The 17,555-nt window shown below is 36.9% G+C and overlaps 1 protein-coding gene across 1 annotated transcript in view; it reads left to right on the forward strand.

The window, feature by feature from the left end:
• Positions 1 to 17,555, forward strand: part of LOC126094945 (clotting factor C-like) — a 77,988-nt gene that overhangs the window by 36,436 nt on the left and 23,997 nt on the right. Inside the window, exons 3-4 of the mRNA XM_049909596.1 lie at positions 6,591 to 6,697; positions 11,761 to 11,952. Coding sequence (XP_049765553.1) covers positions 6,591 to 6,697; positions 11,761 to 11,952 — 299 coding nt within the window. The remainder of the gene's footprint in view (positions 1 to 6,590; positions 6,698 to 11,760; positions 11,953 to 17,555) is intronic.

The raw sequence follows: 17,555 nt of genomic DNA on the forward strand, positions 1-17,555 counted from the left end.
GTCTCACTCAGACATATCAGTTACTACTTCAGAGAGCTTGTCTGTGTGCTGGATTAATGGTGAAGGTGATTCGTATAGTGGAACTAGTTCAGCATACTGATTTGATTTCCATTACAGCATGTTGGTAGCTGCATCAGGGAGTGCATGTGTCTGCTGATTTAATTTCCAGTGCTGCTGCTGGTAAAATGTATAAGGCACCGTAAAGTAAACATTCCTGATTTGTTGTGCTGAAGGAGTGGTAAAAGACACCATGCAAAAAGCACACACAATGAATAATAATAATAATAATATTATTATTATTATTATTTCTTCTTTCCTTTCTCAGACGTTATGTCTGGTTAAAAATGGAAAGTGACGTGGCTCTTGATCAAGGTTGATTTCCTTTTAACTGTATGGTATATGTTACATTGCATTTACAAACTTTCTGGTAATTGAACATGTGAATAATTACAGATTCCTGTAGTTGTATATATATGTTTGGCTGTAGCTGTATTGCCTTGATGTACTGGTGGATATTGTGTGGTATGGCTCCTATAGTTGATAGTATAATTGGTACAATGTCAACTTTATCCTAATGCCACATGTCCTTGACTTCCTCAGCCAGTTGGATGTATTTTTCTATTTTTTCTCCTGTTTTCTTCTGTATATTTGTTGTATTTGGTATGGATATTTGGATTATTTGTGTTAATTTCTTCTTTTTATTGGTGAGTATGATGTCAGGTTTGTTATGTGGTGGTGTTTTATCTGTTATAATGGTTCTGTTCCAGTATAATTTGTATTCATCATTCTCCAGTACATTTTGTGGTGCATACTTGCATGTGGGAACATGTTGTTTTATTAGTTTATGTTGTATGGCAAGTTGTTGTTGTATTATTTTTGCTACATTGTCATGTCTTCTGGGGTATTCTGTATTTGCTAGTATTGTACATCTGCTTGTGATGTGATCTACTGTTTCTATTTGTTGTTTGCAAAGCCTGCATTTATCTGTTGTGGTATTGGGATCTTTAATAATATGCTTGCTGTAATGTTTGGTGTTTATTGTTTGATCCTGTATTGCAATCATGAATTCTTCCATCTCACTGTATATACTGCCACTTTTTAGCCATGTGTTGGATACGTCTTGATCGATGTGTGGCTGTGTTAGATGATACGGGTGCTTGCCAAGTAGTGTTTTCTTTTTCCAATTTACTTTCTTCGTATCTGTTGATGTTATGTGATCTAAAGGGTTGTAGAAGTGGTTATGAAATTGCAATGGTGTAGCTGATGTATTATATGAGTGACTGCTTTGTGTATTTTGATAGTTTCTGCTCATTCTAGAAAGAATTTTCTTCAATTGTCTACCTGTTCATAATGTAGGTTTTTCATGTCGATAAATCCTCTTCCTCCTTCCTTTCTGCTTAATGTGAATCTTTCTGTTGCTGAATGTATGTTATGTATTCTATATTTGTGGCATTGTGAATGTGTAAGTGTATTGAGTGCTTCTAGGTCTATGTTACTCCATTGCACTACTCCAAATGAGTAGGTCAATATTGGTATAGCATAAGTATTTATAGCTTTTGTCTTGTTTCTTGCTGTCAATTCTGTTTTCAGTATTTTTGTTAGTCTTTGTCTATATTTTTCTTTTAGTTCTTCTTTAATATTTGTATTATCTATTCCTATTTTTTGTCTGTATCCTAGATATTTATAGGCATCTGTTTTTTCCATCGCTTCTATGGAGTCACTGTGGTTATTCAATATGTAATCTTCTTGTTTAGTGTGTTTTCCCTTGACTATGCTATTTTTCTTACATTTGTCTGTTCCAAAAGCCATATTTATATCATTGCTGAATACTTCTGTTATCTTTAGTAATTGGTTGAGTTATTGATTTGTTGCTGCCAGTAGTTTTAGGTCATCCATGTATAGCAAATGTGTGATTTTGTGTTCCAGTAGTATTGTATCCATAATTTGTATTATTTAGGATGTTGGATAGTGGGTTCAGAGCAAGGCAGAACCAGAAAGGACATAATGAATCTCCTTGGTATATTCCACGCTTAATCTGTATTGGCTGTGATGTGATATTATTTGAATTTGTTTGGATATTAAGTGTGGTTTTCCAATTTTTCGTTACTAGGTTTAGGAACTGAATCAATTTAGGATCTACTTTGTATATTTGTAGTAACCATGAGTGGGGTACACCATCAAAATCTTTTCGGTAATCAATGTATGCATAGTGTAGCAACCTTTGTTTAGTTTTAGCTTGATATGTCACCTTTGCATCTATTATCAGTTGCTCTTTACATCCTTGTGCTCCTTTGCAACAACCTTTTTGTTCTTCATTTATAATTTACTTCTGTGTTGTATGTGTCATTAATTTCTGTGTAATGACTGAAGTTAATATTTTGTATATTGTTGGTAGGCATGTTGTGGGGCGATACTTAGCTGAGTTTGCTGTGTCTGCTTGATCTTTAGGTTTCAGATAAGTTATTCCATGTGTAAGTGTATCAGGGAATGTGTATGGGTCTGCAGTGTAACTGTTAAATAATTTATATCTAAAAACAAAGATGATGCGACTTACCAAACGAAAGCACTGGCAGGTTGATAGACACACAAACATACACACAAAATTCAAGCTTTCGCAACAAACGGTTGCTTCATCAGGAAAGAGGGAAGGAGAGGGAAAGACGAAAGGATGTGGGTTTTAAGGGAGAGGGTAAGGAGTCATTCCAATCCCGGGAGCGGAAAGACTTACCTTAGGGGGAAAAAAGGACAGGTATACACTCGCGCGCGCGCGCGCGCACACACACACACACACACACACACACACACACACACACACACACACATGCATGCATCCGCACATACACAGACACAAGCAGACCTGTATATCAGAGAGTTACACATTTCTATGTTTTGGATGACTCCTTAATAGTATACAAAACAATAAAGACACCTAAATTATTTTTTTTATGCCATACACTTGTATTCACTCACATGTTGACAGTTATGGCTGAGTTCAAATCTATTTAAATCCCACTTATACGAATTTGCAAACGTTAACAGTATTGTCTATGAATGATAACAATGAGCCAGAAAGTACTTCCTGATCAGTGCTGGGTGAATTTCCTAAATGTTCTTGGCCTTCTTGTACACAAATGTTAAATATCTGCATGTCCATGACTGTGTACATTTGCTTTTGAAACACACACTTGTCTTATACACTACAGTTAATTGCCTACCTAGTGACTTTTTCCTAATTCTTATGATAGAAAATTTTGAAGAGTTTCTGCTGATGTCTTTTGCTGTGATATATGATGGTTTGCATATGACTAGAAATCCAGTTAAAAGTTTATTTACTGCATGTAGATCCTACCAAACATGGCAGATTGCTGATAGGATAAGAACAATAATGTGCTGCTGTAGCAAAACTGAAAAATAAGGCATTGATTACTCAGCAATACTTACTGAGGCGAGAGCACAATGGTCAAATCTTTAAAAAAAATTATTGAGGCAAGAGCACAAACAAAGCAAATGACCAAATCTTAAAAAAAAAAATCAGATGAAGGTAAGTAAATCAGAATGGCAAGAACAGAAATGTCAATGTTGAATGCTATGAATATAGGTTATCTTACCCCTTGTTTCCTACTTCTGTAACAAGCTGCCTGTGAGATTGTTTGGCCAAGATTCAGTATCAGGGGTTGCCATAAAATGATATTTGGATCCTTCTATCACCCACCAGACCCATCTCCTGATGTAACCAAAAACTTCAGAAAAAGCTCAGTTCACTTATACATTATGTTCCCATACCATCCTGTAATCATCAGTGGAGATTTTAATCATTCAACAATTAATTGGCAAAATTACAGTTTTGTTAGTTGTGGATGGTACAAGGCATCCTGTGAAACTTTACTAGATGCCTTCCCTGAGAACTGCCTAGAACATAAAATTAGGAACCGTACTCACGAAGGAAATATATTGGCTCTAATGGAAACAAATAGACCTGTTCTCTTTGAGGATGTCCACATTGAAACTGGTATCAGTGACCATGTGCAGTTGTAGCAACACGATTACCAAAGTACAATGGACAGCTATAACAAGCAGAAAGATATATTTGTTCAGTAAACTAGATAAAAAAAATCAGTAGTACAATATCTCAGCGAGAAACTTGTAACTTTCAGCACAGGTCAGGAGCATGTAGAGGAACTCTGACTAGAGTTTAAAAGAATAGTTGACCATGCACTGGATAGATATGTAACCAGTAGAACAGTTCATAGTGGGAGGAACCTCTGTGCTATACAAAAAAAACTTCTAAAGTAACAGAGACTGCTGTGTAACAGCTGTAACCAACCTTGTAGGGCTATAGATAAGAGATGTTGAATGAAATGCATTTGGCTATCAAGAAAGCAATGCATGATGCCTTCAGTAACTATCGTAGTAGAATATTGTCAAATGATAGTTCACCAAAGTTAGTGTTCTGTTCCTAGCGAATGAGACAGGGACTGAAATTGAGGGTAGCAAAGCAAAAGCTGAAATGCTTAACTCTATTTTAACATGTTCCTTTACAAATGAAAACCCAGTATAATTGTCCAGATTTGATCCTTGTACCACTGAAAAGATGAATGAAATAAATATTAGCGCCAGTGGTGTTGAGAAACAGCTGAAATCATTAAAACTGAACAAAGCTGCAGGCCCCAATGGAATCCATGTCAGATTCTATACTGAAGATACCTCGAACAAAAAACCGTGCCCAGTTCTTCAAAAAAGGCTCAGGTCACACCTGTGTACAAGAAGGGTAGTACAAGTGATCCACGAAACTACTGCCCAATATCCCTGGCATTAATTTGTTGTGGAATCTTAGAACATATTCTGAGCTCAAATGCAATGATATACATTGAACAGAATGACCTCATCAATGCCAACCAGCTTGGATTTCGAAAACATCGATTCCGTGACACCCAACTCACACTTTTCTCACATGACATATTGAATGCTTTGGATCAAGGCAACTAGGTAGATGCAGTGTTTCTTGTTTTCCAAAAAGCAATTAACTCAGTAGCATGCTTACACTTATTGCCAAAGTAAAGTAATATGGGGTATCAAGTGAAATTTGTTACTGTATTGAGGACTTTTTGGTAGGGAGGACACAGCATATTGTCTTGGATGGAGAGTCATCATCAATTGAAGTAACTTCAGGCGAGCCTTAGGGAAATGTGTTTGGACCCTTGCTGTTCATGTTGTATATTAATGACCTCACAGACAATATTGATAGTGACATCAGGCTTTTTGCAGATGATGCAGTTATCTGTAATGAGGTACTATCTGAGAGAAGCTGCATAAATATTCAGTCAGAAATTCATAAAATTTCAATGTGATGCAGAGATTGGTATCTTGCTCTAAATGTTTGGAAATCTAAAATAGTGCACTTCGTGAAACAAAAAAAAAGAACATAGTATGCTATGACTATAATATCAGTGGGTCAGTGTTTACAAATACCTGGGTGTAACACTTTGTAGGGATATGAAATGGAATGATGACATAGGTTCAGTTGTGGATAAAGCATGCGGTAGACTTCAGTTAGAATACTGGCGAAGTGCAAGCAATCTACAAAAAAGATTCATTACAAATAACTCATGCGACTGGTTCTAGATTATTTCTCTAGTGTATCAGGCCCATTCAGGATGGACTAACAGGGGATATTGAATATATACAGAGAAGGGCAGCACAAATAGTCATAAGTTTGTTTGATCCATTTGAGAGTGTTGCAGAGATATTGAAGGAACTGAAGTGGCATACTCTTGAAGACAGATGTAAACTGTCCCGAGAAAGTCTGTTAATAAACTTTCAAGAACCAGCTATAAATTATTACTCAAGGGATATATTACAACACCTTATGTATCACTGACAAAGGGATCATGAGGACAAGATTAGAATAATTACTGCACGTACAGAGGCATTCAAGCAATCATTCTTTCAGCACATGGAAAAGAAAGAAACCTTAATAACTGGTACTATGGGACACACCCTCTGCCATTCACCTCACAGTGGTTTGCAGAGTATAGATGTGACACTTCCTGAATCATACCAGAAACACTGAACTAAGCAGTGTCACATTTGCTTGAAAATTAATTTTCACTTGCTATAGTAAAAGTTGGTCTTGGTGTTCCCTACTCTTGGAGAGGTGTGATAGTGATTCCCTCGCTGTAAACCCTGCAAATATGATGGTTAAATAGCTAACTACAGTCTCTGTTTCTGTCAATGCCTGTATTAGAGATACCCTAGAGAGTATTTTAAGCACTTTTTTTGGTCTCAACTACTAAACTATCCTGAGCCAATTGTAGTTTTTACTTAGAAGCTGTTGCACCATTTATAATATCTAGAATTTGAGGAAGATAGCTGCACAAGAGTATTTTTAGTATATAGATCAATGGATTCTCATGTTTTTTTAGTTGCTAGTAACAGTGGTAGTAGTATTATTAATAATGATAAATAGCAGTATTTTATAGGTTTCTGATGTGAGACTATATCACAAAAGATATATAACTAGAGACATTTACCTCTGAATATAGTCTCATATTTGCATTGTGAAAAGTGCTGCATGAATATTGTTTTTACAGCTGCTCACTGTTTTGTGAAATCAACAAATCCCGAAGATTACATGATCAGAGCAGGCAAATACCACAGAGGCTCGGATATAAAGGATCCAACAGAGCAACAATTTGAAGTGAGTAAAAGTTCATTACGTAGAGGTCCTCATTTTAGAAAGTATAATTTGGAGCAGAATGTTAATACAACATAGCTGCAGCATAAGTTTATTTTTTTATGAAAACAGTAATTTCATTATAATAAGTAAGCTTATCAAACAATACATCAGTCACCCCCATAAGAGAGCACACTTATTGCTTTAAATTACCCTGGGCGGCCTAGAACTGGTACCATGCAGTCATGTAACACACCATATATTTGTGTGTGTGTGTGTGTGTGTGTGTGTGTGTGTGTGTGTGTGTGTGTGTGTATATACCACTCAGTCATGAAACATGGTTTAAGAACAGAGGCCAGAAAAAGATGGTAACTGGCAGGTATGGGAGGCTAGTGGCACACCTTGTCAATGACAGTCAGTTCCAGACCTGACAGGAATTGCTGCTGTTGTTCAGGCTAGAAGAGGTCCTATGATGTTTTGGGGCGTTTTTCATACAATGATTTGGGCCCACTGATTCAAGTTAACATGAATAGAATGTTGGCTTTCACAGCTGTATTTGTTTAATTGTTGTTTGTTTTATGGGCATTTGGACATATTCCAAGGCATAATCCTCTGCCTAGTGTTTCATCTTCCAGTACTGGAGACATCATCAGAGGCTATAATGTCTCAGAAAGCAGTTGCACACTCAAAAACTCTGAGCAAGCCTAACTGTTTGTAAGTATCCCCACAATGGTCAGTTTGTTATGTCATCAGATCACTGCCTAAGATCACAGGGTTGTGCTGGAATATGTTGTAGAGTTTTTAGTGGGGAAGAGTTGCTGCCATTTGTTTTATATGTGTACAGGCAGGTCATGGGAATTCGAAAGCACAAAAGCAAGTGTAACAGGAAAGGAAGCGTATTGACATTAGACAGGATGTGGGTCTTAGTTCAAAATAAAAAAAAGCAAACACTTCCCCATTACAAATGCCACAGAATGCATCTGCATGACTCTACAGTCTTAGGCAGAAGTCTTATGACAAACTGACTATTGTGTAGATGCAGATAAACAGTTGGGCTTGCTGTGCTTGTTAAAATATGTAACTGTTTTCTAACTCAGTAAAGCCTCTATGATCTTTCTTGGATTGGAAGAAAAAATGTTAGGCAGAGAATTATTCCTTGGGCCATGGTCACATGCCCAAAAACAAATATCAGCAGCCAAACATAAAGCGAACTGTTTATTTTAACATTGACCATCACCAAGTCTTGCCATTTGCTTTACACCTTCATGGTGAGAGTGCTGTACTCAATTCTGTCTTCCAAGATGACAATAGCCATGGTAACAACACTTTCACATATGTTCCTGGTCTGATGAATACTGGAGCAACCAACTGCATGCTGGCTAGCACACTAAATTGGCTAATCTTAATTCCATAGATCATTGGGACTACTTGGAACAGTGAGTTAAATGTAAAAAAAGACATTTTATGACTTTTTAGCTCTACAACATCTAATCATCAGTGAATGGCTTTAGCTTGATATGATGTACTTGAAGAAACTTATGCACTCTCTTCCTCACCAAATTGTGGCTGCTATCCAGACTAAAGGTTCAGATAATTTCAAATCTGATTTTAGTTTACAAGGCACCTTATATATTCATTTCAAATAAAAATATAATTGTTAACATTTTCTATGTTTTTTGTTCATAGATATTATGAGGAGCATAAATGTACATAAATATAAAACTATTGTTAGTGTAATAGGATGCTAAATTTCCCTTCATACAGTATTGCTAGTGAGAGAGAGAGAGAGGGAGAGAGAGAGAGAGAGAGAGAGAGAGAGAGAACTGCTGAAGTACTCCACAAGTGTAAAACATATTCACTGATATCATCTGTTAAAAGCATCCAAAAAAACTGTCTTTGTTAATGCTAATGTATATGAATATTTCTTTGTTTTTCTCATGTGCATTCCTGTACCATTCACCTGATTGCCAAAAACCTTGGGTAAGTTGTTGTCCACATGCCTATGAAAGTTTATGACTTAGCACATCCATTTTACAATAGGTAGTGCAATAGTTATTTAAAAAAAATGTGTATTTCATACACTGTAGCAGCAGTTTGTTTACTTTCGGGATAGGAGTGCACACACATGACATCACTGAATTGGACTAAATACAAACAGTGACATTTTAGTTTTGTGACATAGCAACTGATGACAACCATGAAATTCCAACTGCCAGTCTACATAAAGATATATGATCATAATTTGTGATGAGATTGACAACATGCTTCACATCAGTGCAAAGGATCTTAGGAAAATATAAGAAAAATACATAAGCGAAGACACCCTATATCATTTGGATGCTATGAATTAAAATCTGGACAGTGAGTTCACACTGAATGTATATAATGAGGCATTACTTTTGATGGAGGTCAATCATTAACAGAGTACTGGTACAATTGGAAATGAATATATCAAATCGATCTGCAAATGACCTTTTTGATCATAATTTGCAATGAAAAATACACTTTGATGTCAATGAATAGGACCCATATCTTTAAATGAATCTTTTAATATTGGCTCCAAAACAACACAAGTCTAATGACAGAATTGTGCATGCAATTAGAAGAAAATGTGGCAGATTGTATTTCCTAGTTGTGTCTGGGGACACAGACAGAACACTTCTCATTTCACTTATTTTGATGACCTTATGATCATGAAAAAGAGATATTGCACCAGAAGTTGCATTTTTTGAATTATGGCAACTCTTTTGGATGGTGGCCAGACAGCACATTCGTCTCTGATTTTGCTGTTTAATGTGCAAATCACTGAGACACCAACATGCAATATCCACAAAAATTTTGGAATGGGTGTAGTAGTACAGTCAACTCATACAGTGAGACAAATGTACTGTAGTTAAAAAAAAACCTTTGGAAGCACTTCGTCCTACACTAAGATTTGAAAGGTAATGAACAGTTCCTCGGTGGCACATTCATTTAATTGTTTGACAATTTTTGACAAATTCTGGCAGTTATCCCGCATTCAGCAACCATTGATGAACTTAATGTGTGTTTGAATCAAATCATCAGTTTTATGGCGATGTGTATGGAAACTGACTTTGCAATTCAATATGCATGTACAACAGCAACAACGTAATGCATTCACTGAACATTTTGCAAAACAATTGATACATTAAAAGCCAAAACTGTAATGAATCAAGATGAAGTTGACAATTATCTAACTGAATTCTTGGATTCACTTGATTTTCAAGGCACCCAACCGCACATCTTAATATTGAAAATTACGTAGCTATAATTCTTCTCTGAAACGTATATCCATCACAACTTTGCAATGGGGAATGGGAAAATAAAATCAATGAATCCACACAATGCATCACATTGCCAACAAACTTTTGTAAAATGACAGCAACCTCAGATGAATTACTTCACAAAGTGTTCCCAAATATCTCACAGAATTACAGAAATCCTCAGTGGCTCAGTGCACATGTTACATTAACAGCCAAAACCAGTGATGTCAGTACCACCAATTTCTGCTTGCAAAATGAAACACCAGGTGAAGGACAACATATCAGTCCATTGACATCGTAATGAATCAAGATGAAGTTGTCAATTATCTAACTGAATTATTGGATTCACTTGATTTTCCAGGCGTCCAACCTCACATCTTAATGTTGAAAATTATGTACCTATAATTCTTCTCTGAAACATATATCCATCATGACCTTGCAATGGTTCCAGGCTTTCAGTGAAAATATGATGAACAGCATTATTGAAGCTACAATTTTGAAAGAAAAATTTACAGAGGAGGATCTACTGTTGCCACACATCCAAATAGTTCTGATAGCTATGCCATTCAGATTTAAACGTTTGCTATCTCTGTGCAACTCAGGTTTGCAATGGGCATTGACAAAGCTCAGGGACAAAAACTACAAGTCTTTGGCAAATCTTGTTATCCCCTTAGAGAAAACTGTATGTGGCTTGACTGCATGTCTGAAAACATTCTGATTTCTTTGTGAGCACATCAGACAGAAAAAAAGAAATGTTGTACATCTAAAAGCACTCCAGTAAACAGAATTTAAACACTAACTTTCTATTTTTTTGAGTGTCATGCATGCTGGGTACTCGCTAGATTTACATGTATGTTCCTTAATGAATTTTGTATCACTGTACTGTTCTGAAATTGTTAGATGAACTTGGAATAACCCTTCATCCAAATTAAGTTTTGTAAACATCACATAAATCTCTAATTGTAGAACATATTTCCATGTGTGACATCAGTTACAGTTGAGAGTGCACATAACTGCTAATTTCATGTGTTATTCTTACTGTAATCTATTTTTAATTTTGTTGTAAGTAAGCAATATGTGATAAAGTATGAGACAGATTTGTTGGGTAGTACTTACCTTCAAGGAGTTGAGGTACATAGTATTGAAAAAGTGACACACTACCTAGCTGTCAGTTTCTTTACTAGATAGGGAAGAGGGATTTGTGTGGTAATATAAAACAGGAAGGACAGATCTATCAGATCGCAGGATGAGAGGGACAAGGGTAGACAAAGGTGAAGGGGGAATCTTTGGGGTGAATAGGCCAGAGGTGGTGGGTAGGTAATTCCTGTGCTAACTTCAGTTCACAGGTAATGGAAGAATCAGATGTACAGATAGATTATGAGGAAGAGAGAGATGATTTTTTTTTCTGTTGTAATTTTTTATTACATTATTCTCTCTCTTCCCCCTAATCTATTTTTACTTCACATTCTTTCCCTATCTCTGGACTGTAGCTAGCACAGGTATCACCTACCCATCATCTCTGACTTACTCTCTTCAACAACTCCTTTTCACCTTTGTTGTCCTCACTACATGACTCCCTCTCATTCTGGGGTCTGAGTGGCCTGCCCCTCCTGTTTCATATTCACCATTATATCTCTCTCTCCTACCTGATGAAGGAACTATTAGTTCTGAAAGCTAGGTAGTAAGTCACTTTTACTATTATGTATGTCTATCAGGCAGACTATACATCTCATATCACTGAAGGTTTGTTTTCTTGCTGACTTTTCCTTTGACACAGTTATGTAATGTATGATCAGTTTTCAGGTAGAGTCAATTGAGATTAAAGATACATATGAAGCAGATTCAGGAAACTATGTAAATGATATTGCCATAATAGTTTTGGAAACTGAAATAACAATCTCAGATTTTGTGAGACCAGTTTGTGTAGATCTTGAAAGTAAATATGAGAGAGGACAGCTGTCTTCTGGGACTTTTGGCTCTGTGACTTTCAGCCCTGTGAGTATATGTTCCCAGTGTTTTCAATCTTTATTTTTCACATATTTAATTTCTTTTCTATTGGTTTTCATAGTAATGTATCTTTTATGCTACTACACTTAGAACTGTATAATTACTCAACTAAACTAAAACTGTGTTCAGGCATACGCCCAAATTCATTTGACCCATGAAAGTGCAGCATGCTGTTTCTTAGAAATTTATCAGTTTGTTCTGGGTTTTTTGCCTTCATTTATGTATGCAGCTCACTGTTTCAGTACTTGGATTTCCTAATTTAACAATGACACTGAAAGTTGATTTATTTAAAATGGTTCTCATACATTTTAGCATTTGATGCAAAAGAACTGTGTGTTGTCGCAAATTTCTGAAAAAATGCTACCAAGAATTGAAGGCTGAAACACAAAATGAAATATGAATGAAAATAACATGCTTAATTTTGTAGATACTGCAGTTCATAAATCAATTCTTCATCAGAAGAAACAGAAAACAAGAAATATGAACAAAGGCTGAAATTTAGAGGCAATGTTGGGATTGAAAAGTCACTACATATCCTACATTTGGATATATAAAATGTGTAGTCAATGTGAGAATGACTTCCTGTATGTGTTGTGCATCTTTTGTCATTTGTAGCAACTTTTACATCTGCAGTGCATATATTTGTACCTCTTATCCTCCTTCCTTACTTACTTCCCAACTTCCATTTCAGAGCACTACCAGACTGAAGATTTTATGAAAAAAAGGTTTTTCTTCTCTTCCCCCCTTCCAGTTTCTTGTAAAGAAAGGACTGGAAACATCAGATTGGCAGCTGAAGAATTTTTGTATTTTGCTTTTCTTGTATTATAATTTGCAGTGTTGTGAAAGTATGTCATTTCAAAGCAATGACATGTTGAAGAGTTATAAAAAATAAATCATTCCAGGTACAATTTGTTATAATTAAATGTCAGTTAATGATGTACTGGTGGTCCAACCATTGTTGCACAGTTCTGGAAGAGAATATGACTCATTCTCATTCTTTACATCAGGGATGATGGTTTTGAAGTATAAGTGTTCAAATACAAATGCCCAGTTTTGAAGATCTGAGCTGTAGACTTGCTTAACCCGAATGACACTTCCTAGATTTTGGGTGAACTTAGCTGCTTCAGGTATGACAAAAATATAAATGGTTCACTGGAGTTCTTATAAGAACAAACTTCCTTGTTCAGTTCTTCAGGAAATTTATCCAGAATCAAAAAGAAGTATATCTGCATCACATCTGATTCGTTAGTTTCCTTAATGTGTTAATCAGAATCATCAAAGAATTTTTGATTTTCTTATTGCTTTTCTTATCCTGAGCTTAACTTTGTTTAATTTTAGCTGTATTATAAAGAGATTCAATCATTTCCTAACTTAGATTATTGAAAACTTCCAAGAAACCAACTAAGAAACAGTACAACTTCAGAACAGTGGCCATCTCCAAGTCTACTGCTTGTTATTGCTTACTGTGACACAGAATCTTCCAAGAACTAAATCCCAAATTTCAGTCATAGGAGGTGTCTTAAAACAACACAGTTTCTTCATTAATCATCTACCTTCAGATTACACAGAAGACTTTTCACTTTCATTCCCAGTGATTGACAACAATGATCTGGTGGTTGCCTCACCATCTTTGTAGAAGTTAATGCATACTTCGTCTCCAGCAAAACATCTGCTTATGAAAAGGGAGTTAACAGTCAAGTTGTGTTCACTGCGAATGTGCTTAAATGATTCTGCTGCTGGATAGAACCACTGAAAAAAATTATATACTTCTTGCAAAATTTCAAAAAATAAATTGCATGCTTTGCATGTTTTTAACACTTTGCTGCACTTGAACCACCCAAATTCAGTGTGGGTGCTGAACAAAGACTATAATAAGCATAAAGAGTGAGAGCTTTAATTCTAGCTTACAAACTGGAGTAAATACCTGATATATCTGGTGAATTGTCATAACTCTGTCCTCTACAGTTTTTTACGTCAAATCCATGTCTCTCAAGAAAGTGGAGTACTGCATTGCCAGGTCCTGGCCACTATGTCCTGGATCGGACATAAATTCAGCAAATTGCTCTTCTGCTTATCCCAGTTTATTGATATAATGCAAAACACAGCTTAACTGATCACAGTTTAACTGTACGATATCAGAAGTAGTCAACAATGACAGAGTAATAGTTAGCTGCAAACGCAACATCCAGCTTGGAAGAACACTTCTCTGCACTGTCCTGTTGTTGATCGAGTTATCTCACTAGGTACCACAGCTGTGTCCATGGCTTTCTTTGCTGTTCCCGTGGCTGTGTGGTGGATTGGCTGCCAACAAATTTGGAGTGTAGAGACTATGAGGTACAACTTTTCTTCCTGCCCACAGTCTGTATTCTGCCTGGACTGAGTACTCAACTGGATGCTCACCCTCTTCATGCTCACACATTTGTGAATTACTTTTCTCCCCACTTGTAAAGACCACTGTCTTGTCAAGCATTAACGTCTCTCCACTTTGTCAATTATTTTTGATTCCTACTATTGTAGGCTGCACTGTGTCCCCATCCTGTGCCACATATGCTGGTTTTAGTCTGTCTGTGGATATCATCTTGACCTTGCCGCCTTGCTCAATGACAAAAGTATGTGTCTTGCACTTCAAGACTCTGTATGGTCCCACATATGGCAGGCACAATGGTGGTTTGACTGCATATACATGTAACTACACATGTGAACATTGCTGAGGATCTTTATGGATAAATACAGGTTTTGTACTATGACACAGAGGAGCCTCTGGGTTAAGTTTTTGCATCAAACTTTGTAATTTTTGTGACACATCTTGTATCATGCTAGCTGAAGGTATCATTGTATTTTGTTGCTCTATTAAATTGGTAGGAATATGAATCTGCTATCCAAGAACCAATTGACTTAGTGCTAGGTTGATATGTTTTAACAGCTGTTTGTAACCCATGCAGCAGTAACACCATGTCTCCTGGGGACACATGAATACAGGTTTAAGAATTCTGTGGAGTCTTCCTACCACGCCATTGCTGAAAGGATGATAGTTTGTACTCCACAAATGGGAAATTCCACTTAATCTCGTAAGCTCTGTAAGAAGTACACACTCAAACTGATGTCCCTGGTTGGTTGTCACCATGGTCGGGACTCCAGATCTGGCAATCCATACAATGAAAATTTTCCTAGCCACTGTCTCTGTTGGGATGTATGTAATTGGTACAGATTTGGCCAACATGTAGAGAGGTCAATCATCATAAATAGGTACCTATATCCTTCTGTGTTCAGCCATGTAAAACATTGAGCAACTGTGCAAGCCAATGCACAAATTCCTGGATGTGTAAGATCATGAACCATGACAAGTGTAGTCTCACAGTCTTTTTCAGGAGTGTAGGGATGAATCTGACCGTGAACTGTGTATCACCACAATGTTGTTTGCATGGCCAATACATAAATTTCTTTCAATTCATAACTTGAATTTTTGTCTTCCTTTAATCCCTGCAGTTCTTCATTCACTTGTTGTGCAGATGCAATAGCTGGCCATGAAATTCCTTTAATCACTGTACACGCTCTTGATAGACAGTCAGCCACAGTGTTGATAACCACTGATGTGATGTATGTTTGTTGTAAATTGTCCTTTGAATTCCAAATGTCTGATGTTATGTGGGGAACTCTCTTGCTGGATCCTCTCAAAGGTGTTGACTAGTGGGCAGTGGTCTGTATAAATAGAGAAGAGTCTTGCCTCTAAATCTGTACAGAAATATTTTACTGCTTTGTACATTGCCAGTAACTCCCTATTGACAGCCAACCACAGAGTTTGACCTGGCGTATTGTCATCTGCTGTGAACACAGCACCTGATGTTTACCATCGGTATGTTTCCTTGATAGCACTGCATAAGGGGCTCTTGAATCTCGGCGACATGTGGTAAGAGACATATGTAAAAATTTATGAATCCCAGTAAATGATGTATCTTGGTATGTTCCTGGTTGGCACATGTAAATGATGTATCTTGGTATGTTCCTGGTTGGCACATATTTACTATTGCTTGTACACCCTTTGGAAGGGGTCTTACATCTTCTGCTGTTACCTTGTACCCCAGGAACTTCATCTTCCTTTCTCATAATGTACATTTATCAGCATTTAAAAGGACATCAGACTACTGTAAACAATCAAACAATTGTTGTAAATCTCTCTTGTGATGTTTCTAGACTCATTAAAATACCAAAATATCATCAATATAGGCAAAACAAAAATTTAATCTATGTAAGACCTCGTCTATGAAATGCTGCCATGTTTGCACAGTGTTCTGTAACCCAAACGGCATAAATTGAAATTCAAATAGCCCAAAAGTGTTATAACTGCTGTTTTTGGAATATCACTGGGAGCCATCAGGATCTGGGTGTACACTTTATCACAATGTATGGCACTGAATACTATTGCCCCCTGTAATATACCCATAAAGTCCTGAATTTTTCAGATTGCATAATGGTCTGGCACTATCCTGGCATTAAGCACCCTGAAATCACCACAAGATTTATAGGTACATTCTTTCTTACTCACTAGATGTAGAGGTGATGCCAAGGGGCTTTCTGAACAACATACAATCCCTGTGTCTAACCATCTATTGAAGTGCTGTATAGCTGCTGCGTACTTCTCTGGTGGTAGGTGGTGGGCCGGGGCATAGACCAGCAGACCTGGTACATTTCTGATGTAGTATGTCATTGAATGCTCACTCTGCTTCCATCGTGTCATCAGAATGACTAATTCCAGGTAGTCATGCATTATCTGATGAAATGGGTAGTCGTCTTTAGTTGTTTGAAAAATCACCAGTCTGATGGCAGGAATCTAGTGTGAGAAATCACTAATAACTAGTTGTTGTTTATGTATATAAATTTGTAACTTGAAATATTTTAGGAATTCTGGGATGGGATGGGTAATTGCAACCACAACCAAATTCCGTGTTCTCTAGCCTTAGTGTCACTGACGTTTGAGTTGTTCCAAATGCCCATATCATTGGTCATTCGCTGCATTCAGTGAAAACATTTGCTTGGGTTGCATCATTGCAATGCACTGTTGTGGCAGAATGCTAATATCTGATCCGCTGTTGACAAGATCTTCTTTCCCATTCAAATTGTCCTTGACAAAAATCTTTGGTGTTGCTAATTTGTTGATTAGCACTTCATGCTACAGTCATGTTGTATTGCTGCTGTTTCTCATTGAAGTATGTGGAGCAATAAAATCATTGCTGGCAGTTGATAATACCCCTTATTCACCGTTCTTAGCATTTGGGTACACGCATGGTTGTTCATACTTCTTAGCCCGTAAACCGAACTTGCAGCACACTACCAAATTTTCCCTTCTCGAACATGGCCTGTGGTCATACTGTTCAGAAAATGAGGTCTCCCTTGGACACTGACTTCTTCCAATATCATAAAGCAGTGCTGTAGATCTCTCAAGGCTCCACAGAGTTTGTCGTCTTCTCCTTTTTTAGTCTCTGTGTGCGCAGCTACCATATTTGTCTCTTCTGTGCTATCCTCTTGGGGTCTACCCTCCAATTCCCCCCTTAACTATGGCACATTTCCGTGATGTTGTAGTTACTAGTGAGAAT

Source organism: Schistocerca cancellata, chromosome 8 (genome assembly GCF_023864275.1).
Source record: "Schistocerca cancellata isolate TAMUIC-IGC-003103 chromosome 8, iqSchCanc2.1, whole genome shotgun sequence".
In the NCBI taxonomy this organism is placed as follows: domain Eukaryota; kingdom Metazoa; phylum Arthropoda; class Insecta; order Orthoptera; family Acrididae; genus Schistocerca; species Schistocerca cancellata.